Here is an 18,955-nt window from a genome sequence, read left to right as displayed (position 1 = left end):
AATGACATCACTTTGAACACCAGAATAGCAAGGGTAGTTGCTGCCCCTATTCGAAATGAGTGAGAGTTGTAATTAGTATTGTCAATCCCCAAAATATCAAGGCACTTGGTTACATCATATGATACTGCAATAAATTGATAGCGAGTCAGAGGTTGTCCCCCAAATGAGTAAATATAGGGCCTGTTTTGGAAGAGTGTATCTCCATGTAGTTCTGCATGGCTGTAAAGGGACATGTTACGTCTTCAGATGTCAGAATCTAAAGTGTTGTTCCAATGCCCAATTGGTCTGTTTTAGAACGTGTGATTATGAGTTGTCTGATATAACAAAATGTCATGGAACTGTAATATGCTTTGATCAGTGTTGGCCTTGGACAGTGTGAATTCACCTATTCGCAAAAACGCATGAAACACAAGTGTAAGAGCACCTGTATATAACTTGGGTTTCATATATGCAACTTGTAATGTTGAAATAATCCTGTTTAAGAGGTGTAGAGTTATTTGCAATCGTTTATCCTTATGATTATGTGTTCTTTGCATACACTGTAGCAGCTTCCGAAGAGAAAGTGGTCCGTAGGGTGAACACTATGAAATATCTTAGAATAAAAACTTATGGCTGCAACATTTGTGGATTTGTAGCCAGTAAGTGATACATAGGCAATGCATCTGCTAACATGCACATCAGGTGGCAGCCAGGTCTGTTGTAGGTTGTGTTTCAAATGCCTTAATGCCTACTTGGTATGATGATTTTGTATTGGTTGCTAATGATGCATCTAACAATTTATGGGGAAGACTTCTGAAAGCATGGTCTGGAACTGGACTGGGATGGAGCTAGGGTGTACGTCTGCGTGTGGTGTTGCTACCCGCAGGACATCCTTTACGAGATATGACATCAGCTATAACATTAGATTTGCCTGGGATAAGCTCTCATCGGGCAATTTAGTTTCTCATCTAGCCGGGGGGGAACAGTTAGTCACGTGATCGGGTAATAGTAAGTCACGCGATTGGGTAATAGTAAGGCACTCGATAAACTGTTTCATTCCCTGCTCATTGTGTGTACATTTATTTGCTTATTAAAGTTTGAAAACAAAAACGTGTAATAGAAATTGATATAGTAGATTAGGTAATAAATCACAATGTCCATACACCAATCACAATATATCTGACAGGTGTTTTTGTGTACCGTTATGTTTGTTTTCTGTTGGTCTATGCGTATGTGCGTGCGTTCTCTTATATATGGACAGGGACGTCACTGATCAGTGCCATAATGTTTGACCTGCAGAAGGAACTCATGGCCACAACCAGAAGGGTTCTTTGTCGCAACAAAGTCAATGAGGCCCTGTTCTAAAGCCTACCGTTACACGGAACCTCTGTTTGGTCATATCCTGTGATCTCTTCTTTAAATTCAGGGCGCTTAGCTTAGGAACAGTTACTACATTCGTTGGGTTTGACACGGCGCCGGCAGTGAGAATTGAACTCGGCACTTCCTGTTTGCGAAGCGAGCACCGTATACATGTACTCTAAGATACTGTGACCAAACAAGCACCTTATTTCTACTAGATTATCCCTCCCTTCCATGGTCCTTCATTTTAACATACTTAAATCCCTTTTGTCAAATCTGGTTGAAATTGGTCCATTGGTTCTTGAGAAGAAATAAAAAATATGAAACGTTTACATTACATGGAACATTTTTTGATCCGATAAGCTAATTCGACGAAGCCTAAGAAAAGAAGTGGATGGGATGCATAAAAAATGCAGATTACACATGGCAACCCCCTCACAAATTCACAAAACTAGAAACATATTTTTATTAAAACCTAATCTAAAACGTTTCTAAATGTTAGGGTGAATACAGTAATTATTTTTACTGTTGTTTAGCACAAATTATCGCGATCAATCAAAGATCGTAAATGAAAACATTTCCATGCCATGCTGATTTAATTTACAACTTGAAAAAGAGAGCAACTATCGGTTTCTTAGTTTGTGTTGACTCTTTCATTTTCGTCGGAAAAGGAATTTCCGATTTGTAACCAACTGTCCGTTTTCATTAACTACGTCATCAATTTCATTACAATGTCAATTTGCATATATAAACTTTTGACTTTATGTTTTAACATTATCCTCATCCTTTTAAAAAAAAATTATATTTGCTGTAATAAAATTCCAATATTATGTCACAGTGACTTTCGTTTTGCTCACAAGGAAGGGCGGGAAAGCCCACACGAACCTTCCTATGGGCTTTCCCGTCCTTTCCTGTGAGTCAAATATAAGTCAATGTGGCCTAATTTTGGAATGTTTTGACCATACATATTCAAATCGTGTCCTGATCATAACAACCAACAAACTTAGTCAATTGATGCATTTTAGGAAAAGTATGTCCTGACCCAAACGGTCACTATCACTTCATTATATAAACACTGTATATATATATATATATATATATATATATATATATATATATATATATTATAAATAGAAGCACTATTATGATTAGAAGTGAGAGATTAACAAAAATTATGATAAACATGCAATCTTTTCAATTTAAGAATTTCCATTTTGTTTTTTGGAAAAAATAAAACGTTATATTCACTTCGAAGGCAGGTGGTGGAACATTCCAACGTTTTCGGTTTCTTCGCGATGTTGTAGATTAGGCGACATCCTGTTGTTCTGAGGTGGCCAACTCCGTGTAAGTTGATGTCATCTGCAGATATACCAATTCCAGTTTAGGCGGTGACCTCCAGGACGGTGTCTTCGGTCACATTTTCCCAACAATCTCACCATATTGTTAATGTTTGTCCAGTTGCATTTTTAAAGTGTACGGAGGCTTCACATTCTCTGCTATTATCCGAGATACGATCGTTTCACTAACAGCTAGCTTGATCGAGCGTGTAAATTTCTGGGCAAGGCTTCCCATAAAATTCACTGAAACAGGTTTTACCGTTGTTGTCAGTGATCAATCATATTGAAAGAATGACATAGTGTGGGCATCCAAACTCACTTTTTTATAGATCAATGAGTAAAATTTGTGTCCTCGATAAAGTGACACGCTGTTATTTGAACGATGGAATTTCAGTGAAGGGCACTGAGAAGTCTGTTCGAGCCACTCATGTTAAACCACACCTTCAGTTATTGTATGATATAAAGTTATCATGCGATAGTAAGTAGGAACATCGAGGAAAGTTCAGTGATACGTGAAAATATTATCGGAAGTAATGTAATAATGTGTATTTCTGGAATAGGTCGGATGAGACCTCTAAAACGGAGGCCCCATAACACGATAAAGTTACCTCCCTACTCAGGGGCCGTACGCCCCGAGCATAGGCCTAATTTTTGCAGTCCTTCACAGACAATGGTGACGTCTCCATACGAGGGGAAAATTCTCGAGTGGGACTTATACATTACAATGTATACAACCCACCAACATTTCAACGAACTTTCAGTCGTCCGAATGGCAGTTTCAGCATGTGGGCACTGTTAACTAGAATAATTGATTTGATGACGTAAAGAGTGGGGATTGCGTGAAAAACTTTGATAACTTTGACGGTCATTATGCAGATTGATTAGATCCTAATCATGCAGATGGAAGTGTGTGGCAACTGCGTAACAAACAACAGGACGTTGATTCTAAATGAAATATTCATATTTTACTTTCTATCCTTCTGTGTTCAGTAAACCAGAAGTGATAATTAGATAGATAACATAAGGAATATGTATTGGTTCCAGCTGACAAAGCTTGTAACAACATTGTCTTTGTTTGTAAGGCTCATTATTACAGCTGTATTTTAAACGAACTTGGCATTAATTCGACTTTTGGTAATCGTACTTGAACTGCCCTTTCAAAATATGAAATTCTTCAAAATCATGCTTCAGGTTTAGACACATTTACTATCCCATTCAATGGGTTGCATGAATATAAGATACCGTACCTATACTGGATTCCTTAACTTCATAAAAACCCTTATTGATGGATCCAGTAAGTGTTCTACCAAGTTCCGATCTTTATTCCGCAAGAAAATATCAAAAGCAGTGAAGGAGACACTTCAAACGTACTGTGCGATTACATATGCCAGAAGTGGTGTAAATCAAATGTGGATTCTAAAAAATCTAATGATCTTTCGATCAGTAAACTTTAAATCGCAAAGTTTTTTTCAAATGATCGAACATCAGAACGTATGACTTTTCAACAAGACCATTCCTCACGATAAATTAAAGACTAGACTTTTTGACACCAAAGACAATTGCTTTCGAGAATGGAAAACGCAAATATTCATATCTAGTGATCAGTCATCCAAAAAATTACTTTGTTAAACACCACTCTGATTTCACGCACAAGTACTCTGAAGTTGAAATAAAAAATATGCTGGAGTTCCTCATTGACAATATCTTTGTTGATCAGGTCTTCCAGCAGTCTGTTGGAATTTCCATTGACACGAATTGTGCTTCCTTGTTAGCTGACCTGTTTTTATATTCTTATGAAGCAGAAATTATTCACAAATCTCCACGTGAGAAGAACAAAATATCTTGTTCTGGCCTTCAATGTGACATTTAGATATATCGACGATGTTTTATCTATTAATAATAATATTTTTCATTCATATGTCGATTTGATATATCCCTGTAAACTCGACATAAAAAGGCACCACAGAGTCGTCCATTTCTCCTTCATACTTAGATATTTTATTGAAAGTAGATACTAACGGCAAACTAACAATTTAACTTTATGATAAACGGGATGATTTCAGCTTCTCCCTCGCCAACTTTCCGTATTCATGTAGCAATATTCCATTATCTCCTGCATATGCTATTATATCTCTCAACTGATTCGATACGCAAGAACTTGTTCTGCGTATGAACAGTTTTTATATCGAAGCAGACTACTGACAAACATGTTGATGGTGTAGGGGTTTCAACAGTCTCGTTTAAATTCAGGATTTCGCAAATTGTTTGGTCGTTATAACAATCTAGTTTGTCAATACGACTTCTCATTGGGTCTGTTGTCTGACTTGTTTCATGCCGATTGTAAGACCGTTCTTGACACACTGATTTTGACTACTGATAACTCCACTTACATGATGAAGAGATAGGGCTCACGGCGGATATGACCGGTCGACAGGGGATGCTTACTCCTCCTAGGCACTTGATCCCACCTCTGGTGTGTCCAGGGGTCTGTGTTTGCCCAACTCTATATTTCGTATAACTTGTAGAAGTTATGAAATTGATCACTGTTAGTTATCTTCACCTTTTATTTGCCAATGGATTTCTTTATATGACAATACTAATAAAATTGACATTCAGTTTCGTATAACATGAAGTTGGTCACGTGATCAGTCTTTTGTTGCGTATGGATACAATCACTGCTTCAAAGGTCAGGTACATGTACTTTCACCTAGCTTCTTACTTATGCAATGTAGTAGGGGATTTAGAGGACTTTCCCCATTTTTGCCACAAATAGAAATAGTGCAGTAAAAGTCCAGATTTGTACCCAAAATGACTGAGTATTTTGGATGATGCTCTACTTAATTTCACATACCCCCTGCTTTCAGTAATCCTTGATCTACCACTGCAATAACATCATAACAAACGAAATTTTAAAAAGCGCACCAGAATATTTTTATATTTATTTTATAAACAGACAAGAATTTTATCTATTGATAAAACAGAAACATTGAAACAAATCATTCAGTTGTTGCATTTTAAATACTGTCTGCAACTACTAGAACTAGCCCTAAATCTGCAACATGGCGAATTCATACGATGACTTTGATATTGGAAGCGAAGAAATGGAGACAGAGTTAGATCTACAGGACTTTAGGATGATGATAACCTGTTGTTTCCAGGCAACATCCATCACGGCCATTACTCGGCATGAGCGAGGCTGATTTTGAGGCTAAAAAATTATGTATACTCGTATTTCAGGACACCGCTGCGAGTTTTCATGAAAATCCTACAACAGAAAGCTCTCAAGTGAGCAAAAACTCTCTGTCAGTTCATATTTATTTTCTCTTACACACCCTGGAGGTAAAAAAGCAACGTACCTGCTGCACTTCATCTAAATCTGTTCTACATGACTACAACCACGAGTCCTAACGATGAACATGCCGCTGTTCTCTTCCAAAAACCTGACCAAGAGATTAACGTTGACTTGATCCATGTAACCTCCGTCAATTCTCTCAGACCTTCTGAATTCCTGTCGAAATCTGTATTCAACAATAGTGTTTTCAACTTCAAGTAGGCCAACACCACGGTTTCTCTATCTCTGACCGCGACCAAATCACATCATGGATGTAGTTTACTCAGCTCTTGTCGTTTTCCATTCATTTAAGTTTACGCTCTAAATTACTTTTATTTTACACCTTCATGAAAGGTCTTTTTTAAGCCTTCTAAATCAAATATTCATATTCTTTTCGATATTGCTCCTAATTATTTATTCAATAAAGATTTAACGAACTATATCTTGTCTTGCACAATCTTTATTTCGGTCATCTGCTATGTAAACATAGAAGCAAAGTAAGAACACAAATCAAAATAGAAATATAAATGTAAAACATAGAATATCAATATTATAGGATTTCATCACGTGACCAATTTCATATCATATCATGATAACACTCAAAAATATTATCTTATTTCTTAATTAAATGTAACATTTCAAAAGCTCAAGCTTTAAAAATTTGGTTGGTTTTGGAAACTGAAATGACGTTGAATGAATGTTGTCATTTTTATAGGATAAAGAATAGGAAGAGCATATCCACTGTGGGTATTCTATGCATAATTCGCCGTGTATTTATAAGAAAGTATATGCGGGGGGGAAAATATCACATTGTATATGACGTCACACGAGGATGCCCTGTGTGTGGTAGATTCCACGTGATGCCAGATGGGGTGAAAACGTCTCCACAATGACTAAATGGTGTATCCAAAGTGTCTTACGGCGATCAACTGAGCCATTGCAGCTTGAACCAACACATCGACAGCATTCAAGAATGGGCACTACGTTTCAATTAGGAAAACTATGAGAGATTACTAGAAAAATAAAGAAACCGAACGAATGGGGAGTATTGCCCCGGAAACCTTAAAAATAATAATTAATAAATGTTCCATGTTTTTACACGACTTTGTGATTTCTAAAGATGATTCATGATTTTAGATATCCTAAACAGTGTAGCCACACTAAGACCTAGAACAACAAGGTATAAGAAGAGTTTGTTCAGATAGGCGGCAAAGTTGTGGAACTCTCTACAAAATAAAACATGAAAAATCAATCATTTAGGCATAGGCAGTTTGCATCAAACATATCGACCAGGTGCTGAGATGAAAATGCCGCAGGAATGTTTTGAAGTTCCATTCTTTGCTGACTTATTCCAAAATGCCCGTGTGCATTCCTGTTTTGTTTTGCTTGTGTCAATTTATTTTTTCTGTTTTTTGTTTCCTTTTCCCTCCAGATGCAGTTGATCAGTGACGTGTGTCTTGTCAGTGTCTACTTTTCCAGTGTTCTTTCTTATATTTTAGCAATTGTACTGTGCCATATGTTGAATGTATATCAAAGTCACCTGTGTTTATCTTAAGCACATATTATGTTATTTTAAGTATTTGTTACTAAATTAAACATATAAATAGATTTATAAATGTTTATACCATCCTCTATATATCTACTTCATGTTTTCCTCCCTAAACATCTCCATGAGTCTACTACTTTATGTTTTCCTCCCTAAACATCTCTATGAGTTTACTACCTTATGTTTTCCTCCCTAAACATCTCCATGTAAAACTTATACGGTACAATTTTGATGCACCAGATGCGCATATCGACAAATAATGTCTCTTCAGTGATGCTCAACCGAAAGGTTTGAAATCCGAAATAACTATGAAGTTTTAGAGCTAAATATAGCCAAAAATAGCGTGCCAAAAAAGTGGAGCCAAATTCGTCCAAGGATAAGAGCTATGCATGAGGGAGATAATCCTTAATTTGGAAATGAATTTCTAAATTTTATAACAGCAATTAAATATACATCCGTATTTTCAAGCTAGTAACGAAGTACTTAGCTACTGGGCTGTAGAGACCCTCGGGGACTAACAGTCCACCAGCAGAGGCCTCGACCCAGGGGTCATAATGTAAAACTTATACGGTACCAATTTTGATGCACCAGATGCGCATTTCGACTAATAATGTCTCTTCCGTGATGCTCAACCGAAATCTTTGAAATCCGAAATAACTATGAAGTTTTAGAGCTAAATATAGCCAAAAACAGCGTGCCAAAAAAGTGAAGCCAAATTCGTCCAAGGATAAGAGCTATGCATGAGGGAGATAATCCTTAATTTTGAAATGAATTTCTAAATTTTATAACAGCAATTAAATATACATACGTAATCCATGAGTTTACAAACTCATGTTTTCCTCCCTAAACATCTCCATAAATCTACTACCTTATGTTTTCCTCCCTAAACATCTCCATAAATTTACTACCTTATGTTTTCCTCCCTAAACATCTCCATAAATCTACTACCTTATGTTTTCCTCCCTAAACATCTCCATTAGTTTATACTCTGCTTTGTTTTTGCCAAGTCTTACTAAATAAGCACTAAGTCAGATTGTGTTAAAATTAGCATTTGGTACAAATGCCAAACAGTATGCAAAGTATAAATGTCACATTTGTTGGAATTCAAGTAACATTTATCTTATATAGACTAGCAAATCACACAATTATGGATACGAAAACATAAACAAGATGATAATGGAGCACAGATGGCTAAAGGATCGGGCAGTTCTGCATAAAACAGACCAATGCATCATCAAAATGTATAAAAACAAAAGACTAGAAATAAAAAGTATTGGTATAACATTAGTGAAATCATACCGATAACAAAACGTGGATGTTTGGCGAGGAGGTGGATTTATGTTACTGACGTGCATACGCAAAACAAAGATAGTGAAAGTGAACGAAGAAATTGGTGTTGAATTACAATATCAAACCCAAAAGATCAACACGTCAAATTCCGGAAAAATTGTTGATATAATACCGGTAAGCTATCTACTCCACAACATTGTTTACAGACTTTTACTGAATGAGCACTAAGTCAGATTGTGTTGAAATTAACATTTATTACAAATGCTAAACAAAATGGAGATATGACAAATGTAAATGTCAAACTTGTTGGAATTCAGATAACATTTATCTTATAAGACTAGGAAATCACACAATTATGGATACCAAAACATAAACACGATGATAATGGAGCACAAATGGCAAAATATGAGACTATGCTGCATGAAACAGGCCACAAACTTGACCATATCTAAAAATATGGGTAAGTACTCATTAGTTTAAGCATTTGTTACAAAGTTAGATGTGCAAATATGTTTATAGTCGGTTAAAGAATCCTTTTGAGCTCATGCTCATCATTAAATATATCTACATGTTTGTCGCTAACAAATTAGAAAGCGATAGTTTTCATTAACAAAACTTTCAATGAAAATATAAATTCAGATTTTGTTTCCAGGAGGCAGTTTATCAGAATTGTTGGGATATGTCTTGAATGTCACCAAAATAGAGCTTTTATTCGTTTACCACAATCAACATTTTCCTAAGTTGCTGTGGTAATACAATATTTTAATCTCATGTATAATTTTATATACATGTATTTGCGACAAGATTTTGCATAAGTCACATTGGTTTTATTGGTGCTACGTGACTAGTTTTTAATGCTTCGAAATATTTGTAAATGTATGAACATTTTACAAATGTTTACATTTTCTTGGTCAATGCCATGGTTTATAATACACCTTCATTTTTTTCCTATATAAAACTATTGCGATTTAGAACCAACAATTTAACTGTTAAATCAACTCTCACACTTGTGGTCTATTGACCGGTCAACAGTTTATGAACTGTTGACCGGGCAGTAGTCTGCCTTATTTCTATTGGCTACGCAAGTCACGTGATTCTCGGCCTGCTGCTTTATTTACGTAATGACGAGCTTCAGTGATTTAACTGATGATGAAATACAGAATTTATTAGATGAAACGCTAAGCAGGAATATGAAAAATGTGATGGTTGATTATGAATTCGGATATTGGGTATGTTTTCTTTTAAACTATAGTTGATAAACGTACGCAACTGTCTTGTTAAAAGTTCGAAGTCGAGAAAACATGTGCATCTCGTAAAACAACCTTTTAAAAAATGAAGGTGTATAACAAAACAGTTATAGACTGTGTCCTCGGACAACAGCTGTTTTGTTTGACACTCGAACGGATCTGTTGCCCTCATCCTACGGCTTCGGGAACAGATCCGTCCTCGGGTCAAACAAAACAGCTGTCGTCCTCGAACCCAGTCAATAACTGTATATTAGCTACCCGAGAAGTACAATATTTATGCTGCCCGGAGAATTCATGAATTTATTATATGATTCAATGAAAAACTTAGCACATCGGAACTGACTACTAAAGCTTACAATACAATATGTGGTAGGTCATTTTTGTTTACAGAGTGCAAAACCTAGTTGCGTCTATGGGCAACAACGCTCATCTGAGCCACATTTCTTCTGCCGTTCTCCTGAAGATTGTAAAAAGATCTGTCGATATATGTATAATGGCCTTCGAGTTGTATAATCTCTAGAAATAAACCAAGTGTATAAACATAAAAATGTAATTAACATTAGAATTGCCAATTTGTGCTGCGTTTGTTTTGGGTTCAATTAATTTCATTTATTACTTTATATCTATTTATTCATGAAATAAAAATGATGTTCGGTGTTTTCTATATTCAAGACTATTCATCGGATTCATACACACAGTGATGTATTCCAGTAGTCTAGAATTTAACATACTGTAGATGGGGCTATACGGATCGTGCATATGGGCCTGGGTAGCTCAGTGGTTAAAGTACCTGACTAGTAATGCAGGGTCCCGAGTTCGATTCCCGGTCCATTCATAGATTTTCTCCTCTCCTATATATTACAGTTGGTAATGTGAAAAGAATCTGGGTTGTGTGTTCGAGGACAAATAGATTCAATCTCTTACCGTAAGCTTGAACAAAAAGAAACTCTGTTGTGAAATTAAGGTTTCTAAAGAATGACTTTGTACTACTTTAATTACTTATTTCACTGTCCGGGTAGGAGTGTTTTCGGTTTAGTCTGGATTTGGCGCGAATCTTTCTTAAATAGCACAAAAAACCAGAAAAACAACTCAGAAGATCCTCCACAAATACCATCCAATCAGCTCCACACACGGACTATACTGATCTTTCACGCTCCTCTCTCCGATGAATATGAATGGGATGGAACGGTTTACGATTCCATCTCTTATATTTTCACTTTACAAGAAAACAACTCATCAAAACTTGTTTTTACTTAAAAACACAGAAAAACAATGTGAGAACAAAATACATGTATGGCCTTTATTACAGGAAACAAATGACGAAAATAGAGGTTCACAAACAATGGGGGGATTAGCAAATATAAAACATTGTCATATCATTACACAAAATATCAATACGTCTGTCCTGATTCCCCCCACAAACAGACATCACAGATAACAATGCTACTGACTAGTTCAAACGTTCCTTTTGTGTAATGTTATGAAATGATGACTGATATATTGAAATCATTTTATAAACATATTAAACATGCAATAATTCATACTGTTAAAATCCAATTCCGTATCGCCAAAAAATGAATACAGAGGAAAAGGGGAGGAACGTAAATACACGCTCGCTCATTCAATGATTGCACCATGAAGCTTTGAAATTGACAACGTATAGCACCGACCCTTGGATATACTAGATGTGGCATCATGTGCCTAGAGGGAGCAAGTATCCCCTGTTGACCGGTCACACCCGCCGTGAGCTCTATATCTTGATCAGGTAAACGAAGTAATCCGTCATAAAAATCACCATGTAAAGGAATGACCTAACAATCGGTATGAAACATGTGAGACGACGTTCATCCTAACGACAAACTGTATACTGGAATGCAAATAAGATCATTGTGACGACCATGGAATGTAAATGAGATTGTTGAAAGCACTGTAAATCAATTATTCATTAGTGGCGACTCTCCCTCTCCTTGCTCTCTCTCTCTCTCTCTCTCTCTCTCTCTCTCTCTCTCTCCTTGCTCTCTCTCTCTCTCTCTCTCTCTCTCTCTCTCTCTCTCCTTGCTCTCTCTCCCCATCTCTTTCTCTCTACTTGACCATGTATAATATATATATATATATATATATATATATATATCTCCCGAATCCGAATAAAAGCAAAGCCCCGAGGGAGAATATCAATAGAAATTGTCTCTTATGGAAGATGCCTTAGCTGCAAATTCAATGGAACTATTTTACTAAATATTCGCATTTAATTTCTAGTTTATCTTCCTTGTAAAATTAGAAATAATGATATTGTTGAGTCGATTTCCACGCTACCTTATTCAAAATTATCATCTCTAACTGCATTTGATGATTACTAGACATCAAATTTACAATGCAACATGCATGATGAACTAGGATTCTGCGAGTATTACACTGTAATGGATGTCCATTACCGCCCCTCCTTCACACCCAAATCAAGTCGTTTGCGTAATATTCAACTTGAATAATCTTACGTCAACAGTTTATGCTTAACAAAAATAGATAAATTAATAAAAGTATAGGAAAATGCAATTTGATAAGTTATTACACATCACTTAGACCACGTCTTGGAACTTGAATTGTTTCGTATTTTGCATTTTCTTTGATTTTTGATATCATGTCAACGGTCATTTGAAAATGAAGGTGTCTTTCTTGTCGCCTAAAATTCGTATCCTCAGCCTCGAGTTATCTTTCTGTGTTAGAAACAACCCTTTCCGGGATTCTGAACAATGATCGTACCGACCTTTATATGCTTCCATCATTTGCTTATATATCTAGCGTCTTCAACATACACAATTACCTTTATCGTTCACAATTAACCTTACACCTAGTCACATGGTGTCTAAATCTTTTTGTTTCAATAGAACATTATAATCGGATATTTTGAAGAGCGAACAGATATCAATGTTTAATACCTGCAGATATTATAATTATGATCCCTTATAAATAAGAAGGTAAAGGTTATACCGTCTGTCAAGTGAATAGGACAACAATGTCACATAAATCGGACAATAATGTCAAATGATTCGGATGATAATGTCATAATAAATCGGACAACAATGTCAAATAAATCGGACAACAACGTCAAATAAATTGAGCAATAATTTCAAATGAATCGGGTGATAATGTCAATGTCAAATAAATCGGACAACAATGTCAAATAAATCGGACAACAATGTCAAATAAATCGGAAAACAATGTCAAATAAATTGAGCAATAATGTCAAATGAATCGGGTAATAATGTCAATGTCAAATAAATCGGACAACAATGTCAAATAAATCGGACAATAATGTCAAATTAATCGGATGACAATGTCAAATGAACCGAGTGATAATGTCAAATGAATCGGACAATCATGTCAAATAAATCGGACAATCATGTCAGATGAATCGTAGTCAAGTCCCAGTCACATGGACAATTGACATGGAGGAGATTATTGTGTGTGTATGTATGTGTGAGTGTGTGTGCGTGTGTGTGTTCGTGTATGTATATATGTGTGTGACTTCATCAAAATCAATACCACTACTATGGCTATTTCTAGCCTGAGTGACCTCCCGGATATCTTTTAGTTCGGCAATGAAGAAAAACAGTAGAAGGAACGTTTGGACTTGGATGGCAATCTTCCTCGGCGACCCTTTAAAAGACCGCTTCTCACAACTGAAATAAGAACATTTACACAATTATGAATTTAAAAGACATTAAGAATGACTGTCTGACGAGACGTGTTTGAATTGTGATCTGACGTGCGAGGCGTAACATTTCGTATGTTTTACTGATACGAGTATTTGTACCTCCTGGAATCAGCGAACGTAATCGTATTGTTTGGATATCCGTTCTACAAATCTCTACACAGACATTTCCTCCTTAAATTAACATTAAATCAACGTTTATGAATATGATATTAATTTAGCATGAATGAAGTTTATACATGATATATGAATTTGGAAACAGATCATAGAATCTTGGGGTTTTCATTCTTCACCAACCATATATTTCATTACAACTGTTAGTTCATTCTTCAGTATGAAAGGTGAAGATAACGAACAGTGATCAATCTCATAACTCCTACAAGCAATACAAAATAGAGAGTTGGGCAAACACGAACCCCTGGATATACCAGAGGTAGGGTCAAGATAATATTTCCTGTCCTTCACTATGAAACGTATCACAACACAGCAGAAAATGCACCCCATCACCTGTTTCATAGTGTGTACATATTCTAAGATGAGTGGGTATATTTCTGTGTTTACCAGCAAGAAATTCTAAACCTTGGGGATAATTCTTTGATCATGTTTACTTCAGAGATAACATTTGAACTCTATATAAGTTCGAAGCTTTGAATTTAAGTTTTCTTGTCACCATCTCGGTCCCTCTCTATATTTAGTCTATCATTCTGACAGAGTCAAGTTCCTCCTTTCTATATTTAGTCTATCATTCTGACAGTGTCAAGTTCCTCCTCTCTATAAATAGTCTATCATTCTGACAGTGTCAAGTTCCTCCTCTCTATATTTAGTCTATCATTCTGACAGTGTCAAGTTCCTCCTCTCTATATTTAGTCTATCATTCTGACAGTGTCAAGTTCCCCTCTCTATATTTAGTCTATCATCTGGCATATTCCTCGTCAGAATTCAAAATGAATATGACGTTCTGTCGCCAATTGAAAGATCGAGGCTTTGTTATTAATCTTTGTACCTAATTAGAAAATATTGTTATATTAAAAGTTGCTGGTTTCACTTAAGTCAAACTGACATTATTCTAGAAAAACAATTAGGAACTATACTTCACGTGCGTTCTATATGACAAAGTGAAGATAACTAACAGCGAATAAAATGAACTTGAAGGTGGACCTTTAATCATACAACACCGTATTGACCGATGGATTCTGCTGGATTTCGTTGGAATTGGGCAGTAAAATTTGGGAGGCAAAATTATGAATTATACCCCCAAGACTTCAGTTAGTGATCATGAATCGGAGCAGAAACACTCACCCTCTTTGGTCATCCCCACGGACAAGCATTTCTGAAATCGACAGCTCTGACATCGGTTTCTTTTGCTCTTGTCAATCATGCATTTCTTATCGCCAACACAGACATAGTTGGCATTCTTCTGAACAGTCCTCTAAAAATCAAGGAGTGATATCAAGTGGCAGAAAAAATGTTCTGTACTTTCAGTCATTGGCATCAGTTTGTTTTGGTATATTTCAATGAACCAATTTAATTTAGTCAAAAGAGTTATTTAGTATATAGGACAATGACCGCTTATTGTACAAGGTTATTGAAATGTGCACATGTATGCAACCATACAGCTAAATAAAAAACGAAGTTAGAGGGGGATCCCTAAGACTTGCGTGCACAAATATCACAGTATGATACCATAGCAAGTGGTCTAATGAAAATAACTTTTGCGCCTTCATTATTGTATAATCTAGCTTGATACAACCCCAAATCAATCTATACTGCAATAACGATACTTAATTTTCATAATTGTGTATCCTGAAAAGATTTTAAAAAGATTTTTCCATTATGTAATTATTCCTATGCAAATCTTAAAAATCTCATTTTGGCCCATCCAGTCCATGTAGGCCATGCTGTAAACAAACTTAAATCTATAATACAATAGGAATCCATCATTTCAATTTTGTAAACTTGCGTCTCTTGAAATTTAAGAATAAAATTGTAAATCCCCAAAAATCCATATCCTAAAGGAAGCCCAGGAAATTGTAGTTTAATAAAATTTGAAACAACATGACGAGAAGATACCTGCATATTAATTTAATAAATTGCAGTTAGACGTCTTTGAGGAGAAGGGTTTTTCTTCAAACTTCCTACATATTCCTTGACAAAACCCATCTCTCTGATCAATTCGAAATGAAAAGCTAGCGCCCGTTTGTTTGTGCTTATTTGTGAGAGTATCTATCATCCTATGTACCTTGAAAAATCCTTTACAGCCTTCACAAGTCCTGACACCATAATGCTGACATTTGGCTTGGTCCCCACACACTGCACATAGCAGGCTTTCGCACTGTTCAAAGCCGCCATCATCATGCATACCGACTTTACGGGGTAGCGCCGTAAACTGAGCGTTTGTCCCGTACCCTTCACTGCAAACACATGATTTATAATCTTAGAAATGATAAGAAAGGAAGCGTTGTGTAAAGCTCTTTATAAATATTCGTTTCGATATGTGTGTTGCGATATTTTTAACACGTTTCATTGATGAAGATATTCGGATTCATTTCATATACTGTATAACTAAAATATGAATTATGTGTATTTTCTATTATCATTTTAATCGATGGAAAATTGTAATGGATATCTGACTGTAGTAAGTGATTTACCGATCAAGGCAATGAATGAGCAGCTGTATTCTTACGTTTCTACTGGTCGTCTGGCAAATGTGTATTTCATTCCAAATGACGTCATGGATCGCTGATTACTGATGACAGCATCATATCCATCATGGAGTCCAACATCATGGCCCTGTGTGTTGTATTGCGACCGGCCATCAATTCGATTGTACATGGGGTCGATAGCGTTGCGATTACTTTCGTAATGCTGGATGTTATTTGCTATTTTGTCGAGGTCTAAGTATTCTACATGTTCCACCATTGGGTTTTTCCAGGTTGTGGGTAACATGTCTGAAGTGTGACCAGAGATTCCGTTGAATGACTGTCGACAAGTGTTAGATAACATCCGATAGGATTCCTCGTATGATATGTCTTCGATCTTCGGATGGAAATTCATGAAATGTGCATTTCCCTGCTCGCACATTCCAGAGTTTGTTCTTTCTCTTTCAAGGTTAAATGTTGGCAGACCAAAAGAATCGACGTCTGGGTCTTGATCTCCATATGGAACGGGGTATCCAATGTTCTGCAAAAGTTAAGTCTAATTACCAAGCACGTAACACAACAACATTACATGATAATGATGTTTAAATACGAAATCCACAAAGAAAAAACATGTATAGGCAGTGATTCCTCCTCGCCAAAGTTCGACATTTAGAAGTGAGAATCACGGGTCATTCGGGTATAACCTTAAAAACCCGTATCGCGACAGGTGTTGGCACATTAAACAGGCTGGGAACATTTTCCCTATAGTGAGATCTCGCTAAAACACGATTACATATATCCTCTTTAGCGAGAAAATAAACATTACCGTAAATTGGTGTGTGTCGTTTTTGTTTCTTGTTTTTTTTATTGAAAGGAAAAGTAAAGACAACGAACAGTGATCAATATCATAACTCCTGTAAGGAATACAAAATTAAGAGTTGGACAAACACGGACCGCTAGACATACCAGAGGTGGGATTGGGTGCCTAGGAGGAGTAAGCATCCCCTATCGAAAGGCCAAACTCGCCTTGAGCCCTATATCTAGCTAAAATTAATGAAAAATATCGTGCAATGCTGAATACTCAACGTGGCTCGAATTGCCTGTATGAAATTGATAACAGTCAAGAAATTTCATGTAAACGTTGCAGTGTAAGAGAAGAGGCTGAAATCCAATGGAAATCGTGAGTACTTTTCTTTTGATTCAAAATATTGAGCAAACAATATCTTCCTTTGTCAAGAGTGGCTCGACCATGTGACCTAAAATCAATAAGGGTCATCTCCTTATGCAGAACCAGTGTACCAAGTTTGGTGTCAATCAAGCAAATGATTCTTAAAATATAGAAGACTAAATCCAGTTTGACCTTTGATCACATGACCTGAAAATCAAGGTGGTGTCGACTCGCACGAAGACATGAAGGACAACAACGACCACCACCAGAAAAGTGCAGACTTTGATCAGCAGCTACCTGAGAAGAATCCTGCAGATCCGTTGGCCTGACACCATCCGCAACTCGTACGTGTGACAGTCTACCAATCAACTACCAACTGAAGACGAGATCCAGCGCAGAAGATGGGGATGAATTGGGCACACCCTAAGAAAACCAGATAACATCACCAGACAGGTGCTCTCTTGGAATACCCAGGGAAAACGGAAGAGATGACGGACAAGAAACACTGGCGAGGCGAACTTGAGGTAGACAGCAAGAAGATGAAGTACACCTGGTATCAGCTAGAGAGAGACAGCACAGAAACGAGGACTCCGGTGGACGGTTGTCGACGACCTATGTTTCGAGGGAGCGATGGGCATAAGTAAGTGGCCACCGCCAGAAAAATTAAATGGCGGTCGCCACAGATCAATTAAGTGGCGGCCGCCAGATGAATTCAAATGGCGGTGGCCAGATAAATTAAGTGACGGCCACCAGATCAATGTCCTTAAAAATCGTGGAGGGGATAGTGGTTCGTCCTTCACTACATGACTTCAACTCATCACTCCAAGTATCAAACGGGGTGGCAATCAGCCTATATACTTTACTTTGTATGTGAAAAGAACGGAAAATATACATAGTAATAAAGCGCTTAAAAAGTATAAAATCCAATTTGTATTATTAATGAAGATGGTGCATCTCTGAGATATAACTTTTCTTTTCCTATGTCGAATTACTTTTTTAAACATCTCATTCAAAATATGCAACCATTAAATGTTTGAAGAGTGAAAATATTCGAATTTCAAAATTTTGGGATCTTTTCATATTTTGATTGTTGTGTACTTATTGTCATTCCTTCGGGGGAAAAAAATTAAGTATGCAAATAAATAAACGACGTAATAAACAATTAACATTTTATATTCACATTCATTGCCAAACGCTATGTTCTCTGAGCACTCTGTAATCATGTTGCAAATTTTATGAATTCGAAGTAAGAAAGAACGATTATTTGATAAAAAGTTAACAGAAAATATCAATTCAATCAACACAATTCTTAATCTACTTAGTAGTATTTTTTAAAAGTTTGTTATTTGA

The 18,955-nt window shown here is 36.4% G+C and overlaps 1 protein-coding gene across 1 annotated transcript; it reads right to left on the bottom strand.

The window, feature by feature from the left end:
• Positions 1–13,674: 13,674 nt before the first annotated feature.
• LOC125660094 (nuclear receptor subfamily 5 group A member 2-like) lies at positions 13,675–16,744 on the bottom strand. Its single transcript, XM_048891934.1, has 4 exons — positions 16,482–16,744; positions 16,038–16,209; positions 15,098–15,227; positions 13,675–13,766 (listed from the first exon to the last, which is right to left on the bottom strand). The coding sequence occupies exons 1-4, from the start codon at positions 16,742–16,744 to the stop codon at positions 13,675–13,677; spliced, it is 657 nt and encodes a 218-aa protein (XP_048747891.1).
• Positions 16,745–18,955: the final 2,211 nt, after the last annotated feature.

The sequence above is a fragment of the Ostrea edulis genome, chromosome 9 (genome assembly GCF_947568905.1).
Source record: "Ostrea edulis chromosome 9, xbOstEdul1.1, whole genome shotgun sequence".
Taxonomy (NCBI): domain Eukaryota; kingdom Metazoa; phylum Mollusca; class Bivalvia; order Ostreida; family Ostreidae; genus Ostrea; species Ostrea edulis.
The sequence above is the reverse complement of the archived record's forward strand: the minus strand, read 5'-3'. Positions and strand labels throughout refer to the sequence as shown.

Coding starts and splice junctions, on each gene's coding strand:
- LOC125660094 (XM_048891934.1), bottom strand. CDS start 16,744: ATGTTACCCACAACCTGGAAAAACCCAATGGTGGAACATGTAGAATAC. Junction 16,210..16,481: donor GCCAGACGACCAGTAGAAAC/GTAAGAATACAG, acceptor ATGTGTTTGCAG/TGAAGGGTACGGGACAAACG. Junction 15,228..16,037: donor GCTGTAAAGGATTTTTCAAG/GTACATAGGATG, acceptor CTTGATTTTTAG/AGGACTGTTCAGAAGAATGC.